This window comes from Lucilia sericata, unplaced genomic scaffold (genome assembly GCF_015586225.1).
Source record: "Lucilia sericata isolate MDLA Ls3-8-SP2 unplaced genomic scaffold, ASM1558622v1 Contig000002F_arrow, whole genome shotgun sequence".
Lineage (NCBI taxonomy): Eukaryota > Metazoa > Arthropoda > Insecta > Diptera > Calliphoridae > Lucilia > Lucilia sericata.
In genome coordinates this window covers 2,224,952-2,250,685 of record NW_023994043.1, presented here as the reverse complement: position 1 = coordinate 2,250,685, position 25,734 = coordinate 2,224,952, and the positions used below count along the sequence as shown (strand labels likewise).

The window sequence follows — 25,734 nt, the reverse complement described above, 5'->3', positions numbered from 1 at the left end:
CAAAAGGACTAAAAATGTTTAATGTTTAAAAGTGGTGGAAGACACGAATTTTTTGTTTCCATATTCGGAATCAGCACACCAAATAATACTAGAATTAGTGAACATTATTTAAAAAGGTTTTTCATCGTTGGCCTGTGTAATTAACACACATAATATACAAAAATCCGAAAATACTTTCTGAAAACAAACAAGTAATAAGGTATAGCCGGTTGTGGCCGATCACAACACCCGTTATGAATATAAAATGTGATTGGTATCGTTATATTTAAGCGAAAAGTTTTTTTTCTGAAAGAAACTATTTACATATATGAGAGCTAGGGGCAAATATAAACCAATCCTTATACAAGTTTGTGGATGGATCCAGCAAAAACTCGGTAATGGGTTGTACTTCCATAAGCACTTACTTTTCAATGACTACTACTTACCGTCTGCATTACTTAGAAGTACTCTAGTAATGACTTTCTTATAATCTGATATAGAAGTACTTTATTTTCAGCTTTGTCATTTTGTTTGCACATTTTATTTAATTGAGTGTTAAGAATTGTGTTTTACAAAAAAGAAAACGAAATTAGATTTGTATGTGAAAACAATTATTTGACGGGTAATAAAATAGCTAAGTAGAACATTTGACTAACAAACCGAAGTCCCTGGTTCGTATTCTACCTGGCACTTTTTATTACTAAAAAACAACTTACTAAACAACTTCGTTGTAAGATAAATTGCAAGTACTCCTTTAACTTCCTATTTGTAAGCGAGCGTAGAAGTACTTGCCTCCAATGACATCACCGTGTTAAAATAACGACTTAACATGCTAATGAAGAAGTAGTGAAAAGAGGTTTTATTAGCTTTTTAACTCATTACTTTTCAATGTAAGTTTTTCCTGGGGATGTTTACTTAAAATTTATTTTTGTTTAATTTCATTGCGATATTAGTGTTTATATGGGAATTGTGGACATTGAAATCATTTTCTGAGGGGGGGGTCTGTAATTGGATCTAGGGTCATTAAGGCCCTATCATTACAAAATTCGTCAAGGTCAAGGCTAGTGTAAATCTGCCGCCAGCCAATCAGATGGACGGAAATGATAACTCTGAAAATAATTACATATAAGCCGATGGTATACCTAAAAGTGAGTATAATATAGGGTGATCGATTATTCGACATTTTCCAAAAACCGGTTTTCGAATAGTTCGAATAGTTGACATTTAAAAAAACCGGTTGATATTTTTCAAATTCAGAAAAAACCGGTTAACCGGTTTTTCATTATAAATAAAAAAAAAATATTTTAATTTGAAAAACTTAATGTTTATGTTTAAATTTGATTAATAAAACATGGCCAGAAATGATTTTTAACAGTTTAAAAGATTATAACTATAGATCTAGTCGTCTGATTTACATTATTTCATTAATATAAAAAAATTAGGAAAAAAGTGGGACACTTCTGTTAAACATAAGGTACTATGTAATCCTAGCTTATTTCAAAAGCCCTGTTTAGGACAACACTTCCATAAAATTTCAGCCGTAAATTAATTATTGTAAATTGAATATAATCTTAAGATTGATAAAATTTTATCAAACAGTTATCAATTTTACAAATAAATTTTTTTAATTAATTAGGAAAATCAAAAAAGTTTAACCAAAGGAGCTTTAGAAAAATATACGCTAGTTCCTCGACTCAAACAATTTTAAAATTTAGCTGTATTATTATTTACTTAAAAATTTCATTTAAATAATCTTTGAATACAAAGCAAATAAAAGTATTCGAAACCGGTTTTAAAAAGTGAAAAAACCGGGTTATTCGATATTCGAAAAATCAACATTAAGAAAAAACCGACACTGGTAAAGCAGAAAAAACCGGTTTTAAAACCGGTTGAAAAATCGAGTCGATCACCCTAGTATAATACCAATATTTTTGTCCGTTGTAAACATTAGCACAACCGCATTATACCTTCCCCACTATAGTGGTATAAAAAAAAAACATATATATTTTTTTAATTATTTTCCAAATTTTTATTTTTGAGGTGGACAAAAACTATATATCGTCACCTGAAATGCAAAAAGGCGTAACAAACAAACAATTCATGAGGGTCATCAAAGCTAGCATAGAACTCGGCTTTGCATCTTTTTGACGAGATTCGAGTATATTAAACATAATTATGAACTTAAAAGCCCTATTCGGACGGTTCAGTTGTATGGGGGCTTGGTGAAATAATGGACCGATGTTAACCATTTCATGTTCCAAATTTCATTAAATTATCTTCAAAATTGCGACCTGTAGTTTGATTACAAGTTTTACAAGCCATATTCTAGGTGAAATAATAGACCGATGTTAACCATTTTCAATAGGCTTCGTCTCCGGTATGATAGAAGATCATGTGCTAAATTTCATTGAATTATCTTTAAAATTGCGACCTGTAGTTTGATTACAAGGTTTACAAGCCCTATTCGGGGGTTCAGATGTAAGGGGGCTAGGTGAAATAATAGACCGATCTTAACCATTTTCAATAGTCCCTGGGACTATAGAATATCATGTACCAAATTTCATTGAATTATCTTCAAAATTGCGGCATGTTGTTTGATTACAAAGTTTACATGGACGGACGGACATAGCTAAATCGACTCATGATTCTAAGCCGATTAGTATACTTTAAGGTGGGTATAGGACCAATACTATTGTGCGTTACAAACATCAGCACAAACCCAATATACCCTCCCTACTAAAGTGGTGTAGGGTATAAATAGCTTTCATTTTATTTAATTAGTGTTGTTACGCCCATTTGCATTTGAGTTGACGATATTTTGGAGTCTACACATGTTAGAGATAATTTTAATCTTCTTAAGCTTTTTTTTAATTTTCGAAATGTTTTTCCGAATCGCATAATCATTCGAACATAATATTCTATTGTCAGATACGAGATTTGGTTAAAAATTCAGTTACAAATTTTAACTAAATAACAAAGCTTGCAATTTTTAAGATTGATGAAATTTGGCATTTGTCGTTCTTTAGGCCAACAACAAAGTTTATTATGGTCGGCCATGTCCAACTATACTTTCCTACTTGTTTTTTTATATAATAAATTATATTCTGTTTGGTAGCGACAAAATTTAATCTAGATAGATTTGGTTTTTTTCAGTGTAGTTGCTATTTTTAACTGATTGTTAAACATGACGCTAGCAATGTCGAGCTATTTTGCCATATCTTTGAAAATGAGTAAAACAACAAAAGGTAAAATATCAGCCCCATTCTATAGTTCAAAAATGATTTTTGGAAGGTAGTTTGTGGTGTCAATTAAGGAGCTCATAAAATTTAGTAGAGAGGTTTCGGTTCTTATAAAACTTGTTGAAATCTAATTTTAAAGTCAGTTGTTAGCGTTTAAGTCATTTTTTGTTAGGTACTCAGATGGGGTCCACTATATGTTACAAACAGAATAAAAAATTCAATATACCCCTCATCATTACGATGATGAGTGAGTAATAAATAATAACAATACTGGAATAGGGCTGTTCTTTCTTATCAGTTTGGCAAGTAACTAATAACAAACTAAACAATTTGTTGTTATTCCTGTTTATAAGCTATGAATTAAATTATTTTAATAATAAATGTACTTATTATGACAACTGAAAATGAAACGATGAATTTTCTAACTTTGGAACGGCCAGTAACATAAACGCAACCGTGCGGTTAAGAAGAGAACGAAATCGATTGTTAATTCAAATTAAATAATACGAAAAAATAATAATTATTTATTAACAAAATAAAATGAGTTGTGCATCGTCAACATTAAAGTTTACATTATTTATATTAAATATTCTGTGTTTTGTGAGTTAGATAAATGTAAAAAATATTGATCTTAAAAACGATTATACTCGTAATGCTCAAAATTAAGAAAAAATAAATAATTTATAAAAAAATCATCAATTTAGTTTAAAAATATTGTTTGTTTGTGTGTATTTCATAAATTTAGATAGTTGGTGTCTTAACACTCTTAGCCTGTACCTATGCTCTAATTGAATTCGATGGAAGTGAAGCTATTAAAATACCCTGTATATTGGGAATAGTTTTAAGTTCGATATTATTTTTAAATAGTATTTTAGGATGTTGTGGCATTACACGTCAATCCATTCGTATTACCTGGATAGTAAGTTTCTAATAGACTTTAAGTCAAAAAGTCATGGTATCACTTTAAATTTCTCTCTCACTGTAGTATGCCATTGTAATGTTGCTTTTACTGTTGGGTCAAATTGCTGTGATATTTTTGGAACCAGTTAACTTTAGCAACATTGCCAATGAAATAATTAATAATGTCTGGAATTCTGATATGGCAAACGATTATAAAATGACGATGTATGAAATGAAGGTAAGCACTTTAATACTCGAAATAGTCGTGTTATTCAGTAAAATTCAATTGTAAACAAATAATAATATTTAGAAGGGCATAGTCGACAATATAATATCCTATGTTAAGTACGGTTATATTTAAAATTATTATTAAAAATTGTCTGATTATCAGGGAATTTAGAACAATAACTTATTTTACCACTTTTTGTAGTAAAATTGAATTTTGGACCAAGATTTTAATGAGAGCATTATCCTATAATGGAAAGATTTTACTTAATTAGGAACCTTAAGAGCTACGTAGCAATATAAACAACATTGATTCGAGAAAAGCTTTCATTAATATTATTATAATATACATATGTATGTATAACAAAGTGTTATATACGGATATATGCCAAGGGAATTTCCGAATGTGTCTCTACATATGGACTTAGTTTTTATGAATCAATCCGTAGCCAATGTCGCACATTTAATTCAGGCATGAAAAATTTAAATTTTTTAACAGTATTAGGTTACGTTAGGTTGATAGGATTATGTCCTACATGCTCTACATTTGTATAGCTGTGCCCGTAATCCTGTATGTCCACTAAGAATACGTACCATTATACTCACCTCAGATTGACTCACTTTGAGGAGGCTTCTCTTTGTCAGCCCTCGATGCGTCGAAAGGTTTTGCGTTCGTCAGATTAACCACCTTGAGCTCCCTTCCCTTTAAAGCTAGTGCAAACGCTCTTTCGTTACCGACTACTCCCTAGTGGTCTGGTACCAATATTATATAAACCTTACCTCTGGGAGAGTGTTTCGTTAAAACAATACGGTTTAAGATTTAACTGTATCACATGATTTCGCAATAATTGCTTTCTGGATGTTGGTAAATAAATATGTATGTTAAGCCATATTGCTCAGACTTCTGCCTGGATGTTAGTGTTGTGATTAGGTAAACGGTAGTAAATATCAGTTTTTGGGTCTTCAATATGGAACCTCAGGATCGCTTTATCCCCAAACATTTGTGCAATACGGATTCCTACGGCTATTTGCCCTAATATTACGCTAGACCAAGATATTCTATCTGGTATCAGTGTTTCAAAATTCCCGACATATTCTGTGTCTGGTATGCGATTGGGCACGTCCGATGATTGCGTATAGTCTTCCTACATAACCGCTTTTGGTCATTTCGCCTAAAGTTATGAGCCGTTTAGCAGTAAGTGCCAAAAGGTAGATGTTTAATCGGAGGTGCAAGTGATGACGAAGTGGTTCGATTTAGGTGAAACATTCATGATTTTAAACATAAGCGTGTCATTGGAGATCATGTGTTTATGCGAGATTTTCATATAATCGAACCAATGCAAATTCGATGATCCGAAAACGATGCACTGTTATTAAAGAAGTCATGAAACTTACATTCCCTTTGCACTACTGCAAAATTTTTTTGCTGGGTATGTTTTAAAGGGGGGAATACTTAGAAACATTTTAGGAATTGGTCTAATTATCTATATATAAAAATGAATGTGTGTTTGTTTGTATGTTTGAACGTTATAGACTACTAAACGGCTGAACCGATGAATTACTGAATTACTTCAATAATCATCTGAGCATTTTGGAAGAAAAAGTAATTTGTAATTTCAGTAATTTGCTTGGCATCTCTAATATGTAACATATTGTAAATCTGGAGAACTATTGCAGTTAGAATCTTCAAAATCGTTAAGAGGATTTTTTATTTATAGTGCTTTTAGGGTAGCAAAGCACACTGGGTAAAGCTAGTACTTTTATAAAGAAAACGTGCCATAGTATTTAACTCTATCTAACTTATAACAAAAGTTGTACTTTTAAGGTTTTTAAAGTCTAAGTACCGAAATGTCGTGGGGTTTCATGCCTGATAGGAATATTAGTTTATGATTTCAGAAAGAGGCCATCTTTAACGGTCAATTATAGGCCAAACTTCATAAAATTTTGTAGAGTTTTTGCTTCTTATAAAATATTCATGTAGAATTTGATTGTTATTCTGATATTTTAAAGTCACTTATGAGCATTAAAGACATTTCCTGAATAGAATATTATATGGGGTAATTGTATCTCAAAATACCTATTAAATTTCAGAACTTTTAAATTGTACACTAGGGGCAAAAGAGGTCAGATGATTACAAAAATAATGAATCGATTTAAAATATTTTTAAAAGACCTCGTCTTTAATATATTAGAAGTCCATATATAAAAATTTGTTAAATTATCTTTTAAAGTGCGAAATTAAGAAGGGTGTTTTTTTTTCAATCAAGGTATATCTTTTCATGGAAATACGCATGTACATATATGTACATACATTCGGACATACAAAGAAATTATATGTATGTATATTAAAATACTTATATACATACATAGGTATGTATGTACTTTGATATTTATTTATCTAAAATTCGTAAAAACATGAGTTTTAGTTTTCATGTTTTCAACAAAAAAATCGATATCACACCAAAAATAATAGACATACATACTTATGACGCACGTTTTGTTGCCCTCAGTTCAAAACCTAGAATTTTGGATTATGCCAGTCTTATAGTAAATGATATCTACTTTTACTTATTTTCTTTGCAGTATGAATGCTGTGGTAAATTTGGACCAGATGATTATGTAAAAGAGGGACACACCATACCATTGAGTTGTTATCAGAACAACAACAATACACTTGCAACGAATCTATTTACCGAGGGCTGTGCTACAAAGTTGGCGGAAATGTATTCACTAAATCAAAGAATTGAAGAAATATCTGACTGGACATTAGTTGGTCTAGAGGTTTGTAGCTTGTATTCTTAGAATGGCAATTATATTTCTAATAATTATGATTTTATTTACAGGGTGCTTCAGCATTGGTGGCTGCTATATTGGCGATAAGTTTGAAACATATTCAAAGGAGAAAATTATATCATTAACTATTTAGTTGATCCTTCTTGGATTGTGAATCATATATTTATGGAAAAATAAGCTTTAATCCAAAATCTTGTTTCTGATTATGTCAGTATTTTATTAGCTTAATTGTGAAATATGTATTTATTTTGCAAATTATTATGAAATTAATAGAGAAATATTTATTTACTGTATATACATATATTTAAAAAAAATTCGTTTCAATTCATACTAAATGAATTCCCATTAAATTTGGATGCGTGGAGTTGAACTCGAAACTTTATAATATTCATAATAATAGAGTTTATTTAAAATTTTGATATTTAAAAAAAAATCATCCAAAAACTAAAAATTTATGAACTTTTCACTTCACTTGTTTAATTTACTTTCTTGTTCTATAAAATACTTAATTTTAAATTGAAAATATTTCCAAACTAATGTTTGAAAAACAAAAACTATTTATATTGAAAAAATTTCAAAGTAGGGTGAAATTATTAACTAAATAACACCATTAAACGACTGACGGACAAACTATTTTATTTGCAAATTTAATTTTGAATTAGTTCTGTTAGTTTAAATTATAACAGTTCACAACTTCATGTTCGTTAATGGTGTACAAATTTAAAATTAACTACAGACCAATAGATGGTGCTGTAAATTGAAAAAAAAAACAAAGACAAAATAAATTTTGAACATACTTTTAGGATGAAAAAATATTACAATTAAAATGTTGCCAACTCCGAGAGAGGAATAGATCTAAAGAGTAAAGTCGACTTTAGTTGAGAATATAGACTAGGGTTCTATAGTTGAAACGAAAAGTCGACTTTTCGACTTCTATCATTTAGTTATAAGTCGACTTCTCGACTTTTTGCATATTATGAAAAGTCGATTTTTCGACATTTCGACTTTTTTCATTTAATCAAAAGTCGACTTTTAGACTTTTCGACTATAAGTATTTTATAAATAGTCGACTTTTCGACTTTTTCCGACTTTTTTCGACTTTTTTCGACTTTTCGACTTTTTCCGACTTTTCGACTTTTTCCGACTTTTCGATTTTTTCGACTTTTTGACTATTTTCGACTTCTTTCGACTTTTTTCGACTATTTTTTGACTTTTTTCGAGTTTTTCCGACTAGTTTAGAGTTTTTGACTTTTTTTTCCACTTTTTTTAAGATTTTCGACTATTTTTGACTTGTTTCTACAATTTTCGAGTTTTCGACTTTTTTTGACTTTTCGACTTTTTCCGACTTTTTCCGACCTTTTCCGACTTTTTCCTACTTTTCGACTTTTTTCGACTTTTTACGACTTTTCGACTTTTTTCGACTTTATTCGACTTTTTTCGACTTATCGACTTCTTTCGACTTTCAGACTTTTCGACTTTTATTAACAAAGTCGACTTTTCGACTTTTTTCACAGACCATAGTCGAGTTATCGACTTTTTTGGAACAAAATAGTCGACTTCGACTTTTTTCGACAAAAAGTTGATTGTTCGATTATTCGAAAGTCGATTTATAGAACCCTAATATAGACTACAATCAAGATTATAGTGTAAACTATATATAAAGGGATTTTATGTTTTTATACACTTCACCTTTGTGAGAAGGGTATATATGTATGTAGAAGTTTGTAATTCAGTTTTTAATTTCCACGATATAATATTCCGACTCTACAATTACATATTCCCAGTCCTTATACATCGAGAAGAACGATTCAGATGATTCGATATACGGAACGTAGAAACTAATTGAGCCTTTAATTAGCGCAGAGTTGCTTATTTAAGTATGTTAAATAAAAAGCACTTCAATATTGTTGTTCCTATTTTTAACAACCACTCGAAAATTGTTTATTTGATGTCATCACATTTTATTTACAAATTTTCTAAATGAATAAATACAGATGTTTTTTATAATTTGCAAATATATTTTATTAATAAAATTAAGTTAATTGGACTCTAGTTGAAATAGTATTTGTTTTTGTTTCTATTGTTATCAAATTATTTAACGAAATAAATGCAAACGGAGCAGTGCAAAAAATGAAAACAAACTAAACAAATAGCTGTTTTGTTGATAAACAAAAGATCCAGCCAACAGCGTCCATCAAGAGAACGGTGGACGGACAGGCGAATAAAGCGGTTTAAACAAAACGTTAGTGGAGCAACAACAACAGCGTCGTATAAGTGAGCAGCACCAAGAGAGTGGCCCCACATTCGGTGGTAAACGGTCAAAGCAAACACATCTTGGTGTCGTCTAGTTGTTTATTTTTTGAGTTTCGCTTTATTTTTGTTTTTTTTTTTCGATCGGTCGATCTTGTCTTAAACATTAACGGAGCACATACGTACATACACTTTAAGTCGCGCTGGCTGTTCGTCGGTCTGTCATAGTTTTTACACGTTAAACCAGAAGTGAAATAAGAAATTTGGCCAAAATATCGCCAACAAAAAGAAGTTTATTTACACGTAACATAATGGGTTTACGATTTCAGCAATTAAAGAAATTGTGGCTGTTGTATCTGTTCCTGTTATTTTTTGCATTCTTTATGTTCGCCTTCAGTATTAATTTATATTTAACAAGTATGCAGCCTACACCTGGCCAGGAAAGACTGTAAGTTGCATCATAGACATTGCGTTTTTTATTTTGTTTTTTCTTTAATAAAATATTCATCAAATTGTAAGTTATTTGTTGTTGTTAAGAAGCTAGCGTAGTGTATATTGTTGTGGTAGACTCATTGGTAGCCGGCGGATATTTAAACGTCCCTCACAGTTGACTGAGCATCTAACAAAAAACAATGAATGCATAGCATACGTAGAAATCGCAAAACAATGCAATAAAATGTAAATCATGGAATAATTTTGAATAATTCCAATAATATCAAAACCAATATTTTTCAAAATAAGAAAAGAAGAAGAATACTTAACACTTATTTTGAAATCAAAACAATTGATTCATCCAACAGCCTTGTCCAACATTTAAACCTTTTGATTGTGTTTTGTTTGTATTTTTATAGTTTAAAAGAAGTATTTAATAAAAAAAAATATTTATTAAATTTATTTTACTACTAATTGATTTACTATACCCATAACAAATTAAAATTCGATATAGAAACGTCTACAGACTACTCTATGCATACGACATTTATGGAATCAATCAGTGTATTGTTGTATACGTTTATGTTAATTAATTTAACATTTATTGCATTGTTGAACATAATATAATAATTGTTTTTTAAATGCTGTGTATAAAATTAGGTCTTCATCACTATTAATGGAGACAGAGATAATGATCATAAAATCGAGGGAATATTAAACTTACTCTCTAAGATCTAAATGAAAATGAAAAAGTACAAATCTGAGATATAAATTTTACAAATTAATAGAAGGACTTTATAGAGCTTTTATTGTTTTGACATTTTTCCGGTAGTATTAAGTATACATACATACTACAATTATTTTTAAATACTAAACAAGGATCTGTCAAAATATTTCAAATTAATTAGTTTGCTTTACTGATAGTGGAATACAATAAAAGTTCACAGGTATTTTAAATGCTTTTTACAATTTTATAATTAACGTTATAGCTATTAGACAATGTAGTCATTTGATTTGTTTTAATTTTGTATAAAAATTGTTATTGGGTTGTAAATTTGTTACTTGCAAAAACTCCGAAGTTTATAAGCAAGGTTTTCACATACTGTTTTATTGAAAGCAGTCACTAACTGAATCTCTTAATATTTTTTTGGAATTTTAACATAAAGACCAATAGCACTATACATACAATATTGTAATATGTATATAGAAATATATAGTGTACGTCAAATCGCTGAATTCGAAAATCAATATAAAAATTTTGGATTATTTCAAAATATTGGCAATTTGAATATATTGCGAGGTAACTTTCATTTCGTAGTTACTTACTTGATTTTACCTATGTTCCTGTGATTTTGAAACAAAATGTTATTCCGGTGCATTTTAAATACCTTTCACATATTTCTGGAAGAATAGTAAATCGTTTTTTGAGTTTTCTGAAAAACATTTTTTTAACTATCTGAGTTATAAAGCATCCATATTACGAATACATTCAAAAGCGTAATGAAGTCTGTATAAAGCATACTTAAAACTTGACGTGAAGGCGTCATTAGAATTTCATTATATTCTAGGATTTAGAGCTAAGAAATATCCAAGTGATACTCCTAAATTTGTCTATAACGAATCATAAATTCACAAGTATATAATATGTATAATTTCTTTCTAACTTTTCAAAATATATAAATATTGAATTCTAAATATTTAATCAATTATAATAGCCTTAAAACTTTGGACAAAAAATCTCTTATATTTCAAAAATTGTATTTCAGAATTTTTCATATCTATAATTAAATTTGCAAATCGTGTTTATATACATAGGTATTTAGTGTATTTTGCACTGTGTTCTTTTTTAATTATATTTAGGTTATGAAGTTATCTACTCGAAGACCATAAGATTCATTTCCTTCAAAGAATGAAGATCCAAAAACAGAGAAACAAAATCACTATAGGTAAAAAATAAGAAGAAGGGAGGTAAAGAGGATAGATGAATGGAAACAGGAATATTCTCAGGGGATTTCAACCAAGAAGATTTACCAAGTCAGTACCCTAAAGCAGTCAGTCGAAGAAGCGGATAATTCCCTTGATAAACCCTAGTAGACTGCGAGGGTTAAGTCCCACAATTATCAACTATTACATTAATCTTATCTGTTTTAAAATTAGAAAAAAAACAAAAGAGTGCCGGGCACTGTAATGTGCATGGTAATGAGGTTGCGGACGAACTAGCTAGATTAATCTCGAACCTTGATATAGATGACTGAGAAAGGATGGTAAAACTACCCATTTGGCACTATTACAGGCTGATATTCGAAAGAAACCGTGATATCAGAGACCAGTCCTGTAATAGTAGATTGGATTGGATTGCAATGTATCAAATGCCCTATAGCCAAAACTTATAATAGGAGCTACCAAAATACTTATAGGACTTGATAGACGCAGTCTAAGTATTCTGGTAGGGATGCTAACTGGGCACCGCTCAGTTAGGGCCTTTGTCAGTAAGTGGGATAGCAATACACCGGACTATTGTAGGTTATGCGAGGAGGAAGTGGACTCGATCGAGCATATAATTTGCTTCTGTCCTAAGATACAGAGTCTCAGGCTGAAATGGCTAGGGAATAGGTTTCACGACGAAATTAGGGATATTGCGGGTCTTGACCCTCGCAGTTTACTAGGTTTTGTCAAGGGCATTAGTCACTTCTTCGACTGGGCTTTATAGGGGACGAAGATTTTCTCTCTTATCTCTTTATTCTTTGGGGTAATGACTTGTTAATTATATCTATCCTTTTACCTTCTTCTCTGGTTTTACTTGTAGTATTTTTTCTTTTCTTTTTCTGTTTTTGAATCTTCACTATTTGAAGGGAATCACAATGGACCTTAAGGTCTCCGAGTGGATATGCACTATTTTTTATGGTATATAACCCTTCTTAACCTAAATCTAAAATAAATTATAAGTGCAAAAAATAGTATATTTCTTTATTTAAGATGAGTGCGACCTATTTCATAAATTTGCAAAAATCCGCTATTATTTGTTTTTATTTACAAATAGTATGAATCGATTTCATTGATAAATTGTTTTCTACAAAAAAATGTTAGATTTATTATATTTTTTAGTAAATGGAATGCAAATAATAAATATGTGTTGGTAAATTTAATAAAATAGCAAAATAATTATCACCTTAAAAATATTTTGCAAATGAATTAATAAACATCTGAGCGTCTATACAGAGATTAAAATTAAAAATTTTTTGTTTACAATTTTATTTTTAAAATGAATTAATGACTTTGGAAATTAATTGAAGAGAAAGTGAAAATAGGGAATTAATAATTATTGCTTTTCAATTTTTCTTTTTTTATTTTCAAAAATTTCTCTTAGGTCTATAGACCTTGATTATTACAAAGTCTATAGATTTAGAAACTTTTCAAAAACTGCAAATATTTTATAAAAAACGTGCATTGTTTATGCAATTACTACATTACACTGCATATCAATCAATATTTTCACTGTGTAATGCTGACCCATATTCAATATTTGTAATCTGATTTTAATGTTTTTCTTTACTTCTTCGTTAAAAGGAGTTGTATTATGTGTACATTTTAAAAAGTAAACCATATAAATACGTTATATACATATAACTGTTATATTTGGCTTACAAAAATTAACCTGTTTTTTAATCTTACAAAAAACTTGGTTCAATCGCAGACCAATAAACAAATTTTATGAAATTTATTTTGTAAATTTTGTTTAATTTTAAATTTAAAGAAATTTTACAGAAAATTATGTTTTTGTAGACAAAAATTAGCATTTTTTTATTTATGGACTTCTATCAACTTGAATATTTATCTTTTTCAGTTTTTTTTATTAATTATAAAATATTTTTTGTACAATTCGAAAAAAACCTGATTTAAACTTGAATATAAGTTTGGATTCTATGGATATTTATGGCATTATCATTTTAGGTTCTGTATTAGGTAAATTATGCAAACAGTTTGTATTTATTTTTCAATCATCTCGAAGTTTTTTGTCTAAATAATTCTATTGTATTGCTGAAATATTTGTTAAGAATTTCACTTTCTCTAGCTATTTATTACTTTTCAAAGTTTGTTGGCTTCTTAAGACTGACTCATTACTACAATAATAATTCTTTTTTAAATGTGCAAAAATATTATTATTATTGAATTATTTATTCACAAGTCAAATAACGTTTATTAATTGAGAATGTCTTTTTCACACTCCATACAATCAATTTTTATTTGTTACTATTAATATTTAAATTATTATAATTATTAAATTTATAAAAATACCAAAATAGTTTGAACAAAAAACTACAACTTTGGTATCATCAAATGCAAATTGATCGTATTGAATTGTCGTAAATATACATACATACATATAAATGTTTTAACTTGTTTCTTTAATATTGAATTATTTGCCACATATTTTCCATTATTACATACAAATCCACTCAAGTCTCTTCACTTCTTCTCGCCTCTCTGTTTATATTCTACGAAGTGTTAGACATTTGCATGATAATACAGTTAAGTAGTTTCTTAGTTTGGTTAAATAGTGTTTAGTTTTTAGCGCTAACATAACTTGAGTCGAGTTCATATTAGGCCATTGTTTTTATTTTAAAACTACTTCTACTACCACGGTTACTCACCATGAGTTTAAGTAGTTTTTTTTTTGTTATTGTGTTCACTGTTGTATGATTCCCCCTCTCTCTCTCCTATGATATGAGGTCGATAATTTTTTTTTTGTTTTATTAATTTTCTGTGTTTTCAATAAACATATGATCATCTTCATTTTTGTTAATCATCATTGTTTTAGTTTTTTTATATATATTTATTTAACTGGTTTTCTTGTTTTGCAGACAACCGAAACCACCTAAAAAACGTTCAATTTGGCCTATTAAAAATGTTGTCGCCCATTATATAGGCAAGGGTGATATATTTGGTAATATGACCGCTGGTATGTACTTCATATTCTTGTTTATTTATTTAAACTACTTTAACTATAACATAAACAAAAAACAAACTATAAACACTAACCAAAAAAAAAAAAAATGAAGACAAAAACTTCAAAAAAACCATAACAAATTTCTTTGAAAAAGAAGTAGTTTAATGGTTTCATTATATTTAAATCTGTAACGTTGTGTTTCATAATTAAAACAACTAAAAAAATAATAATGAAGAGGAACTTGTTATAGCCATAAGCAGCTTTTATTATAATCTTACTATTTGTATATACTAGTTTTTTTAATTATCTCATTAAAAATCAAGAAGTTTCTGTACACAATTATTTTAGTTAGAATCTTGAAATAAGTAAAAAAAAAAATATTTCCAGGTTTTTATCCAGTTAAGTTTCTTCCGTTATATTGTTAGAATAATACTTGTATTTTATATTACATCGAATTGTATGTGTAATTAAAAATGTGAAATATTTTACAGTTTTGTTAAGTAAATTTTTAGAAGAAATTTCATATAATACGACAAAGAACATGTAATTTTACTACTTGATAGTTGAAAAGATTAGTAAATTATTTCTATAAGATTTATCAAAATACGTTAAGTAAAAATATGCTAAAATGGGAATATGAATCTGGTGAATCACAACAGATTTCCAAAATTATCATTGTAAATACATTAAGTATAACACCGTCCGACACTCATAAAACACGACATTTTTGATATCTTTTGACCCTGAAAGTATAATATAAAGATAATACAAAATATTTCCCAATTCTTCCTGTTCGCTTGACATCAAATTTGGCATTGTTTAAAATATTTTTTGAAAAATGTACTTTTTAAAACCTAGATGTCCTTTAAAAAGGACACAGGATCACGAAATGAATAACAAAAAACTCTGTTTTACTCCATTAAATTTTTAGTTTCAGACGAATGTACATATATCATCTGGTTAGAGTCTAATGAATTTTTTATCTTTTTGTCGAATGATGTAATCGATAATAGTATTATTTCAATTTATTTGAAGACTCAAAAGGTCCATTGTGATTACCTTTGAGAAGAAACAAAAAATAAGTAGAAAGAATATAGAAAAGTTAAAGAGAAAAGTGTGAAGCCTTGAATTCCTATCCAGATTGTAAAAAAAGTAAATAGTCTTGGAAGAAATACTTCTGGTACTGAATAGCCGTTCTTTTCCTCTGATAAAACCTACATCTCTTAGTTCATCATGAATAGTTCCTAGCCTCTCCCTCTAAGACTATGTACTTTATTTCAGTTGCATAAAATATGTATCAAGCTCCTCTTTGTTCTCGCAAAAGCTACCATAAGCTGTGTATTACCAGACCAGATTACCTCCTTCTAGAATACTTGTACTCCGCATGCCCAATCCTAACAGCAATCTGGTTCCCTTGGCAATAAAACTATCGCCTCCGACAACCAAATTATGTAAGACGGCCTTCCACTTCGCTAAGACCTCTGTCTGAAAGACACCACATTAGTACGGATGTCTATACGTCACCTTATGTCGCCATCTATCAAGTAAACATAGGCACCTGTGTCGAATTCGTTTTAGGATCTATCATTGAAGATTGCGCTCTATCAAACATTAAATCAAATGCAATCAACGCGTTCCTTTTAGGAAACTACACATATTAGTGGTTAAACTCTTAGTCTGGGGTGTTAGAAGATAAGATTTTGTTCAAATATCCGGTACGGGTTCCCGTTATCCGATTTGCCTAAAATGACACTAGTACGTTTTAGAAAACCAAATAACAAAATAAGACGCATCAGAGAAAATCGATACTTTTGGACACCTCTAATGTACATACTTGTATTTATACACGTGTTTGCAGACTAATAAATTAAAAAAAAAAAAACTAAAAAAACCATAATGCCCACGCTTCTTATGTTAACTAAATGCATATTTTTATGTTTAGTAAATAACTTTTAAATAGTTCAAGTTCACATACCAAAGTCTCGATTTACGCTGTTGTTTTCTGATAATTTGGTTTTTAGTTTTGTTCTCCGTCTAGCCATACTCCTAATTAAAAACTAAATCCTAAATTGGAATTTTCCTTATTTTTCCAAATGCACTATTATTTTTAATAACTTGATTATGACTCTATATATTGATGTCTTTATATTTAAATTATTATTGATATCTTTAAATTTCAAGGTTTTAGTTTTAAAAGGGAAAAATATTTTTATTCAAATTAAAAATAAATGCATTCGATCAAACCACTTTTTGATTTACCATTTATGCGTGTGTTTTTATAAATGTTAACAAAAATAAAAAACAAACATATTTAATACCATTTTAGAAAAAGTTGTCTTATTGTATTATCTACATAATTTAAAAATTTCCATAAATTTTAATTAGAAAAGAATGATAATAATAAACAATAATAAAATATTTATTTTCTTTTAGATGACTATAACATTAATTTGTTTAGTCCCATACAAGGAGAAGGAGCAGAAGGTCGTCCTGTGGTTATACCATCTAGAGAACGTTATCGTATGCAACGTTTTTTTAGACTTAACAGTTTTAATATATTGGCCAGTGATCGTATACCATTGAATCGTACACTCAAAGATTATAGAACCAAAGAGTAAGTACAATTGAAGTTTTAAAAGTAAAACGCAGTTTTTTTTTTGTGGAAATTATACAAAAAACAAAATTAAGAAATAAAAAGTTATTTAAAGTAAATAACAATAGTTAATAACTTTTAAAAAGAAAAAAATAAACAACTACATTAAAACGCTACCAGTTGTCAGCTAAATGTAGCAGGCTGCTGTATTGTTTTGTTAAATTCAATGCAAGTCATTGGCTTTTTACCACAAACTATAATTTATTTCTGTTTTTTTTTATTTTATTTAATACTTATAATTTTTAATAATTTGTATAGTTTTGTGATTTTTTTTCGGAAATCTTAAGTTTATGTGTTTTTTTTTTTAAATATTATTTTGTTTTGTTAAAAAAATACGTATATTTATTAATTATATGTCTGCTTATTAGGTACTTCTCTTGTATTAGTTTCTCAGTTATTGTTAAAAATATTCGTTAATTTTTTCTTATTTTTTATGGTAGTCGTTGATATTATGGCAAATGTTTATAATCATTTTAAATGGTCATGTTAAATTATTAAAAGATGTTTAATGAGGCTGCTGCTACTGCTGTTGATGATGATAATTACTTTTTTTATTCAGGATTATTTGCTTGTTTTCAATTGTGGAAACTTTTCTGAAATTTTAACTATATAAATTATTCTTAAAATAATTTGTTTGTCGTTTTATTTTATTATAATTCTTAATTATTTGAAAGTTTAATTAGACTCGAATTAAAATTATTTTTATTTGTTTACTTTAATAAGATAAGAAAATTTATTTAATAAAAATAATTGAAAATTATACTTGTTTGCAACAATTAAAGTATGCACATTAAATTAATTTGTCACAAAAACGTCTAGACCTTAATGTGCACCGTAGAACAGACAATTTTAGGAATTTCTGTAAAAATTAAAAAAAAAAATATTTTGATATTTTTAAAGGTATTTTCAGACTACAATACTGAGTATTAATACATGTCAAAAATTTTTGTATCATAATACAATTTACTAGTCTAAATATAATTTGTAATTTGATTTTCAGAAGTATTACTGATTTTTTTTAGCATACGGTCGGTATTCATAAATTTTTTAAAACAATTCAAAAACTTTTTATTTTCAAACGTATTCGGTATGTATTTTATAAATACAATAAAAAACAAACAAAAAGTGTAAAATACATTAAAAATAAGAACGAAAAGTGCATAAATAATTGAAAATTGGATAAAAAATATTACAAATATTATAGTGTAAACATAAAATGTATTTTTCGGATTGATTTTTTGAAAATGCGAATTATTTTCATAATATTTTTAATTTGAAGTGTGTTAATACTCAGTATTGTAGTCTGAAAATACCTTAAAATAACTCATAACCCAAAATGATTTTTTTAACTTTAGGACACGATATCTCGAAAACTTGTTATGAGTGAGGTCATGTTCGGATTTAGCGCAGCTAAGTTTAATAATTTATTGGGCTGTGTATATGAAATTGAACCGATCAAATGTTAAATTTTATTCGTTTGTATTTCATTAATTATGTTAAGTTTTAGGTACATATAAAGGCCACTTTATCTGAACGGTTCGCCTTATTGTCGTCCTGTTATGATGCCTTACTGGTCTTCATTCTTGTGTTAAAGGCTTAAGATTCATACAAGATAGCTTATACATACATGAAAGAAGAGCAGAATCAATGTAATGTTCTCAGAGAATAGCTGAGGAGATGAGATATAATCTCCTATTCCTTCTCATTGTGACAACTCCTGGGGTAGTCATTGTACTCCAGAACCATTCTCCTGGCATGATTGCGAATACAACGGTGTCCCGTTAATATTAATAACAGCGTTCATATCTGCTCGCTATGAAAACTACAAAAACAATAAGCTTGACGTAAAGGCATCTGCAGAGTCCAGGAGTTCCTCCAAGTATTTTCGGCAAACCAGCCATTTCATATATGTAGTTCTGTTCGAACTATTGCCTATATATAGTAATGCAAAAACTAGTAACGGCGACGATTTTATCATCACTCCTCATCGCACCATTGACAGTTGTTATGACCCATATTAGCGTTATCCTGGAATGTCTCGCTATCTCATTTAGAGATACACGGCATTCTTCGGTTACTATATCGTGAAGACACCTGCTAGATTTGTCGCTCGTTCTATTTCTGTCTTAAAACACTACAATACTTAAGTAACTTAATAGAGGACTTGGTCCCAAACTTAAGCTTCTCTTGGAGCCATCAGTGTAAACATTCGTTACCATTGTATGAGTGCGACTTGACACAGAATTCCTCTCCGGATCCAAACGAATAAGCGTTTATCGAAGTGAAATCTCGTAACGTAATAGTCAACATAAATAGTAATCATAAATCAATAATTTAAACCTTATTTATCGATAAATTAAATTTATTTAATTCTTGATTGATTTTAAAGTTATAGAAATGTTTAAACCCGTTTCAAGACGTTGTTTTGAAGCTAATATATGTAACCTTGCTCTTGATGAAGTGTATAACTAATGTATAACTCATAACAAAGAATTAGTCACTTAAATATGCTATTATAAATATTATAGAATTACACAATGGCGTTTAGTTCCGAGGTTAATGTTCAATAATCTTAACTGTATCTGTTTCGGATGGTTTTAGATCTACCTACTTAATTTAGAACAAATTCCAAATTTTTTTCTGGTCTACAATATGATTGATAACGATGCTTTTGAGACATCAATGCTTACTTGGGCAACATTTTATTGTGGTGTCAAATACGTTCTTTTGAATTTGAAATACAAAATTTCAGCTTTAAGAAATTAAAGATTTTTGTCCGGAATTGATCACCGTGCAGGGTTATAAAATTTTACTTGCGACAAAATCATTTAATACATATACATATGTATGTACTTTTTTATTGGCAAATAATAAAAGTAAAGTAATAAATTTTCTTCATTATAAATTAGTTAAAGATGAGAAAGATCTAATAAATTTTTGCACTTGTAATAATAATAATTTTAAATGTCGTATAATTATAACTTCTGTGAATACAAATATGTACATTTAATAAGTTTTTTCTACTACATACATACTATATTAATAATATATGCATTGAAAGGTGTTTAGTATTTATTTCCTAGTACAATTGGCAAAATACAGTTAGTGGTAATGAATAAGTAACTGAATGGATGAGTTAGATTTTCACAATTGATTATATAAAAACTGCATATGTGATTTAATTATTTTTATAACTTTTATTTTGTTTTACAAATTGTAAGTTAAAAAAACCTTATTAATATTAAAATATTCTGTAAGATCTAAAAAATATTATTATGTGTAGTTGAATATCTAATATTTAAAAGGCAATAAGCCAAGTTTTATATGAATTCAAATAGCATTTTCGATTGGAATTTTATGTTCAAACTTCAGAAACGTTATGGTAAATGTTGTCCTATGACATTAATATTTTACAGAACTACACTTTATGGTAAAAAATATCAATTAAAATCTTTAGTAATTAACTTTTTTGTACATATTTTCGTCTGTTATTGTGATCCATTCAAACTTATTAAAGTTATAAGAGTTTTTAATTTTAAGGTTAAGTCCTAGCTAATAAATTCTTTTTTTGTTTTAGATGTCGTGATATACATTACAAAGTTGAAGAGTTGCCGACAACATCGGTTATTATTGTGTTCCACAATGAAGCTTGGTCGGTTCTATTAAGAACACTAACGAGTGTTATAAATCGCACACCCAGAAGACTATTAAAGGAAATAATATTGGTGGACGATGCGAGTGATCGATGTAAGTAGTGAAATATTCACCCCTATTCTGCATTTCAATTCGAATCGAAATTTTCTCCGTTGGTATTCTGCATTTCGGTTAGAGTCTCCACCGCATAAACAACAACTTACAAAAAAGTAGCTACAATCGTAATGCAGAATACACACAAGCATTGAAACGAAATGCAATTGCTTCTTCTTTTTCTTACGATTCAGTTTTTTGTTGGAATACCTTATATCGATCGTTGCGTAACTGAATGCGTAAATGTAATTGAAATGCGAAATAGGGGTGATTGATTTAAAATTTATTTAATTTAATGTATTAACATGAGTTGTATCTTATTGTAGCCTATTTGAAAAAGCAACTGGAAAGTTATGTAAAAGTATTAACCGTCCCAACTCGCATCTTCCGTATGCCATCTCGAGGTGGTCTGGTGCCAGCTCGTTTAATGGGTGCTAAACATGCACGCGGTGATGTCCTAACATTCCTCGATGCTCATTGTGAATGTTCGAGGGGATGGATGGAACCGTTATTGCAGCGTATTAAAGAATCACGCACTAGTGTTATATGCCCAGTTATCGATATCATATCAGATGATAACTTTAGTTATACGAAGACATTTGAAAATCATTGGGGAGCATTTAACTGGCAGTTAAGTTTTAGATGGTTTTCGAATGAACGTAAAGGTATGTCATTAAAAGATAATCCCACTAAGCCAATCATGACACCTGCAATGGCGGGAGGTTTATTTGCAATTGACCGCAATTATTTCTATGAAATGGGAGCTTATGATGAAGAAATGAAGGTAAATTAAAAAATCTAAAATATTTTTCAAAAGATTTTAAACGGTTTTTGGAATTTTTCCTTAGATTTGGGGTGGTGAGAATGTGGAAATGTCTTTTCGCATTTGGCAATGTGGCGGTAGTGTGGAAATTAGTCCTTGCTCTCATGTTGGTCATGTTTTTCGTAGCACTACTCCCTATACATTCCCTGGTGGCATGAGCGAAGTTTTGGGTCAAAATTTAGCTCGCGCTGCCATGGTATGGATGGACGAATGGAAATATTTCACAATGCTTTATACAGCAGGACTTACTGTTTCTATGCAGGATAAAATCAATATTAGCAACCGCTTAGCCTTACGCGAACAGCTTCAATGCAAACCATTTTCTTGGTATTTGCACAACATTTGGCCAGATCATTTCTTCCCCGATCATGATCGTTTCTTTGGCAAAATCATTTGGTTGGATGGTGAGACAGAATGTGCTCAGGCCTATAGCAATCATATGAAAAATATACCTGGACGTCTTTTATCTCGTGAGTGGCCAAGAGTTTTTGATGAAATCGAGAGTAATTCGGAAATGTTTATGAGTCTAATCGATTTGGATCGTGATAAATGTTTGAGACCGGCTAAAGATGATGCTCCACGCACTTCTGTGCAACCGGTAACCGTGGGAGATTGTAATGCTCACTCTCAAACCATGGACATATTCGTTATAACTCCCACTGGTAAAGTGATGACAAATAACAATATTTGCCTGACATATAATGAACCCAAACAAAGTGTAATAAAAATGCTTAAAAATCGTAATGCAACAACATCAAATGTTCATCTAACGCCTTGTTCTAATGATCCACGTCAATTGTGGAATTATGATATGGATGTAAGTTTAAAAACAAACTTAGTTTCATTATTAGTTTTAATGCTTATTTTATTTCCAGACTCAACACATAAGTCATCGTAGCAATCAACTTTGTTTAACACTGAAAGCAACCGTGTCGGTAAAAACACACTTGCAGGAAAAAATAGTCGTGGCCATGGAATGTAATTTCAATGATATTACCCAAAAATGGGGACTTATACCACTGCCATGGAAAATGTAAAGTAATGTACATTGCCAAGATACCACCACCACCACTGTAAATTGTAACTTTACACCGAAACTAAAATTGAAAAGAAAATAATGCAATTAATTTAGAGCAATTAGACAATTTTTAGAGTAAATTAAAAAAAAAAAAAAGAAAAACTTCAATTTCTACAACACCAGCGAATACTAAATGTGATATTTTTTTTATTTGAATAATATTGATGGTGATGCATGATTAATTGAATTAAACTTCTTAAGCTATGTATACACGGTTGTTAGATCTTACAGCGTTGGCAGTAAAATGTGCGGAAAATGTCTAACAACAGTGTCAACTTACAAATTTTGTCTTGCAACATTGACAGTAATGCTTTTTGTGACAACGTTGCAAAAGAAAAATTAAAAGTTCACACTATTGTTAGATATTTTCTGCACATTTTACTGACAACGTTGTAAGATCTGACAACCGTGTATCACAGGTTTTACTTATGTTTTCCTAATTTAGTTTTTGTTATTTAAGCAATACGATTTATCCTACAAAAAACACACATTCACATGATTTCGAAACATGAATTTAATATTTTTTAAAAATTACGATACAACAGCAACTATATATATTTTTTCTTTTTGTAAATATTTATATTTCGAGTGAGAATTATCATAGTATCTGTAGCAAATCTGTTGATTTATATTTTTTAACATAATTTAAATTTACTCTTATTTTAAGTTTACTCCATTAAAAATTGTAAAACCTACACTAACATTTACTTAAGCATGTAGTTTTAAGTATGTATACACATTAAATATATTTTTAAGATTCATAGTAACTAATAAACTTTTTTGTTTAAATTTTACTTACATACATTTTTCTAATTTCTATGCAGTATTTTATGGGTAAAATTTAGAAGTTGTATTTTGCGTAATAGTTGGGAGTGATGTCGTGCTCAGGTGTTAAAGTATTCATATTTAAAATCTGCAAGCAGCTAAAAAATTTTTAAAAAGTGTCTATGACAAACTAAACATTTTTTAATGATACAGTTTGTTTTACAAACTTAACAACTATTGGGAAGTGACCTTAATGATTAAATATATTAATTTTTAAAGATATTTGGCCTGTTTAATGTACTGCATCTGATGCGCAGTGCGTTCGGAATTGCATGTATTATGCGCAAAAAACAATGTTATGCATGCATCACAAATAAGCTGATACAGTAAATGTGTAAATATTTATATTTTAATTAGTTTAATAAAATTTAGTTTTATTTACCCTAAATAAATGACAAAATGCGCATCGGCTTCTCATCATATGCAGTGCAGTGATGCACCTCGAACAGGCCCATTATGTGGTTAGATTAGCGTTATATCAGGCCGGAAAAAAATTCGTGCTATCGAGCCTGTTGTGTGTTCGTTTTTATATTTATAATTATATAATTATTTGGATCTAATATTAACGAAAGCCTGGAAATGAAAGATAGTGTGCTCCAGTGTGTTCCACTACTCTTCCGCCCCTCTCCTCTGCAATCACAACAGCAGCAGCAACAAAAATTATCGTCGCCGCGAACACCTTCCATTGCACTTCGGAGACCTGAGATGATATCCATATTGGAGTTCAACTGCAATGGCCTTCAAAATAAAATTTCCGACATAACCCAAAACATGCATCGTGGTCGCTGCGGTCCAGGAGACGAAACTGACGAACAATTCCAGTCTACAAAGTTGTAACGGATACAACATTCTCCGAAAAGACCGCACCAGAAATAACGGTGTAGGCATTGCTTTCATAATTCATAACTGCTCTTTCTCTCGATTCTAACTCCATAGACCAATATCTTTAAGTTCACGGTATTGAAGTTAGATCGGGAGAAACCGACTTAAAGCTCTATGTCTATATTCCCCCAGTAGCCAGTTGTTCAGCAGGCTACCGTTCCGACATCAGAACGTTGTTAGACGGCGATATACGTCTTGTCCTAGGGGACTTTAACGCCCATCATCAGCTCTAGCACTCTTGTTTAGGGGAAGACCAGAGAGGTGCGTTGCTGGCGGAACAGATTGACGAGTTCATCTTCTGCACCCTGAATAATGATGCCCCCACACGGATTATGGGTGCCTGCTCGAGCTCGACCGACATCACCAATGCGAGTGCTTCAGTGATCTAAATTTTCCCTCTAACGTCCACCATGCAGAGAGGAATTTCCGTGAAACCGTAATCTCAGCAGCTGCTCGCTTTATACCTGCTCGCCCAGCTGAACCTTGAAATCAGTAGGTTGGTAAATGAGGACAAGCGGAAAAGATGGCTAGATCACTTAAAGAACTGCAACTTGAGTTCGGGTGTTAGTAAGTTGTGGTCTACAGTTCGATCTCTCTCCAACCCGACGAAGAAGGATGACAGGCTCGCTCGCATTTTGCCGGCAATTCATTGAGCACCTAGAAACTTCACAAAATTTCAGTCACGGACATACAACAACCCTTCACCCCAGTTGCAGACGTCATCAACAACGCCAAACTATCTAAGGCGATTGGACCAGACGGAATGTCCATGCTGATGTTAAAACACCTTGGCGAACGGGGTTTTCAACAAGTCAGTGAGCAGCCTCGTAATACCCGAAGCCTCGAAAAAGTGTAGAATCGTTCCCATTTAAAAACCTGGAAAAGACGCGGCGGAGGGACAATCATACAATCCGCATCCCTCCTTCCCCAGCTGTTTCTAGTATCTTGACCTGTCAGTCA

At 30.2% G+C, this 25,734-nt stretch overlaps 2 protein-coding genes across 3 annotated transcripts; both read left to right on the top strand.

Annotated features, from left to right (window-relative positions):
• The first annotated feature begins 3,615 nt into the window (after window positions 1-3,615).
• LOC119616019 (protein late bloomer) lies at window positions 3,616-7,587 on the top strand. The gene is made up of 5 exons (XM_037972152.1): window positions 3,616-3,818; window positions 3,964-4,137; window positions 4,204-4,356; window positions 6,927-7,124; window positions 7,187-7,587. Exons 1-5 carry the CDS (start codon window positions 3,759-3,761, stop codon window positions 7,259-7,261), a joined length of 660 nt encoding a protein of 219 aa, XP_037828080.1. The 5' UTR covers window positions 3,616-3,758; the 3' UTR covers window positions 7,262-7,587.
• A 1,504-nt stretch (window positions 7,588-9,091) lies between these two features.
• Window positions 9,092-23,842, top strand: LOC119614114 (polypeptide N-acetylgalactosaminyltransferase 3). Of its 2 annotated transcripts, XR_005232303.1 has the most exons (8): window positions 9,092-9,834; window positions 14,681-14,778; window positions 17,200-17,380; window positions 20,997-21,166; window positions 21,493-21,950; window positions 22,015-22,806; window positions 22,865-23,263; window positions 23,490-23,842. XR_005232303.1 is itself a non-coding variant. In XM_037970282.1 (7 exons), the coding sequence occupies exons 1-7, from the start codon at window positions 9,698-9,700 to the stop codon at window positions 23,024-23,026; spliced, it is 1,998 nt and encodes a 665-aa protein (XP_037826210.1). In that variant the 5' UTR covers window positions 9,092-9,697; the 3' UTR covers window positions 23,027-23,842. The 2 variants fall into 2 exon arrangements, 1 of the variants encoding a protein (XP_037826210.1); XM_037970282.1 differs by having other exon boundaries at window positions 22,865-23,842.
• The last annotated feature ends 1,892 nt before the right edge of the window (window positions 23,843-25,734 follow it).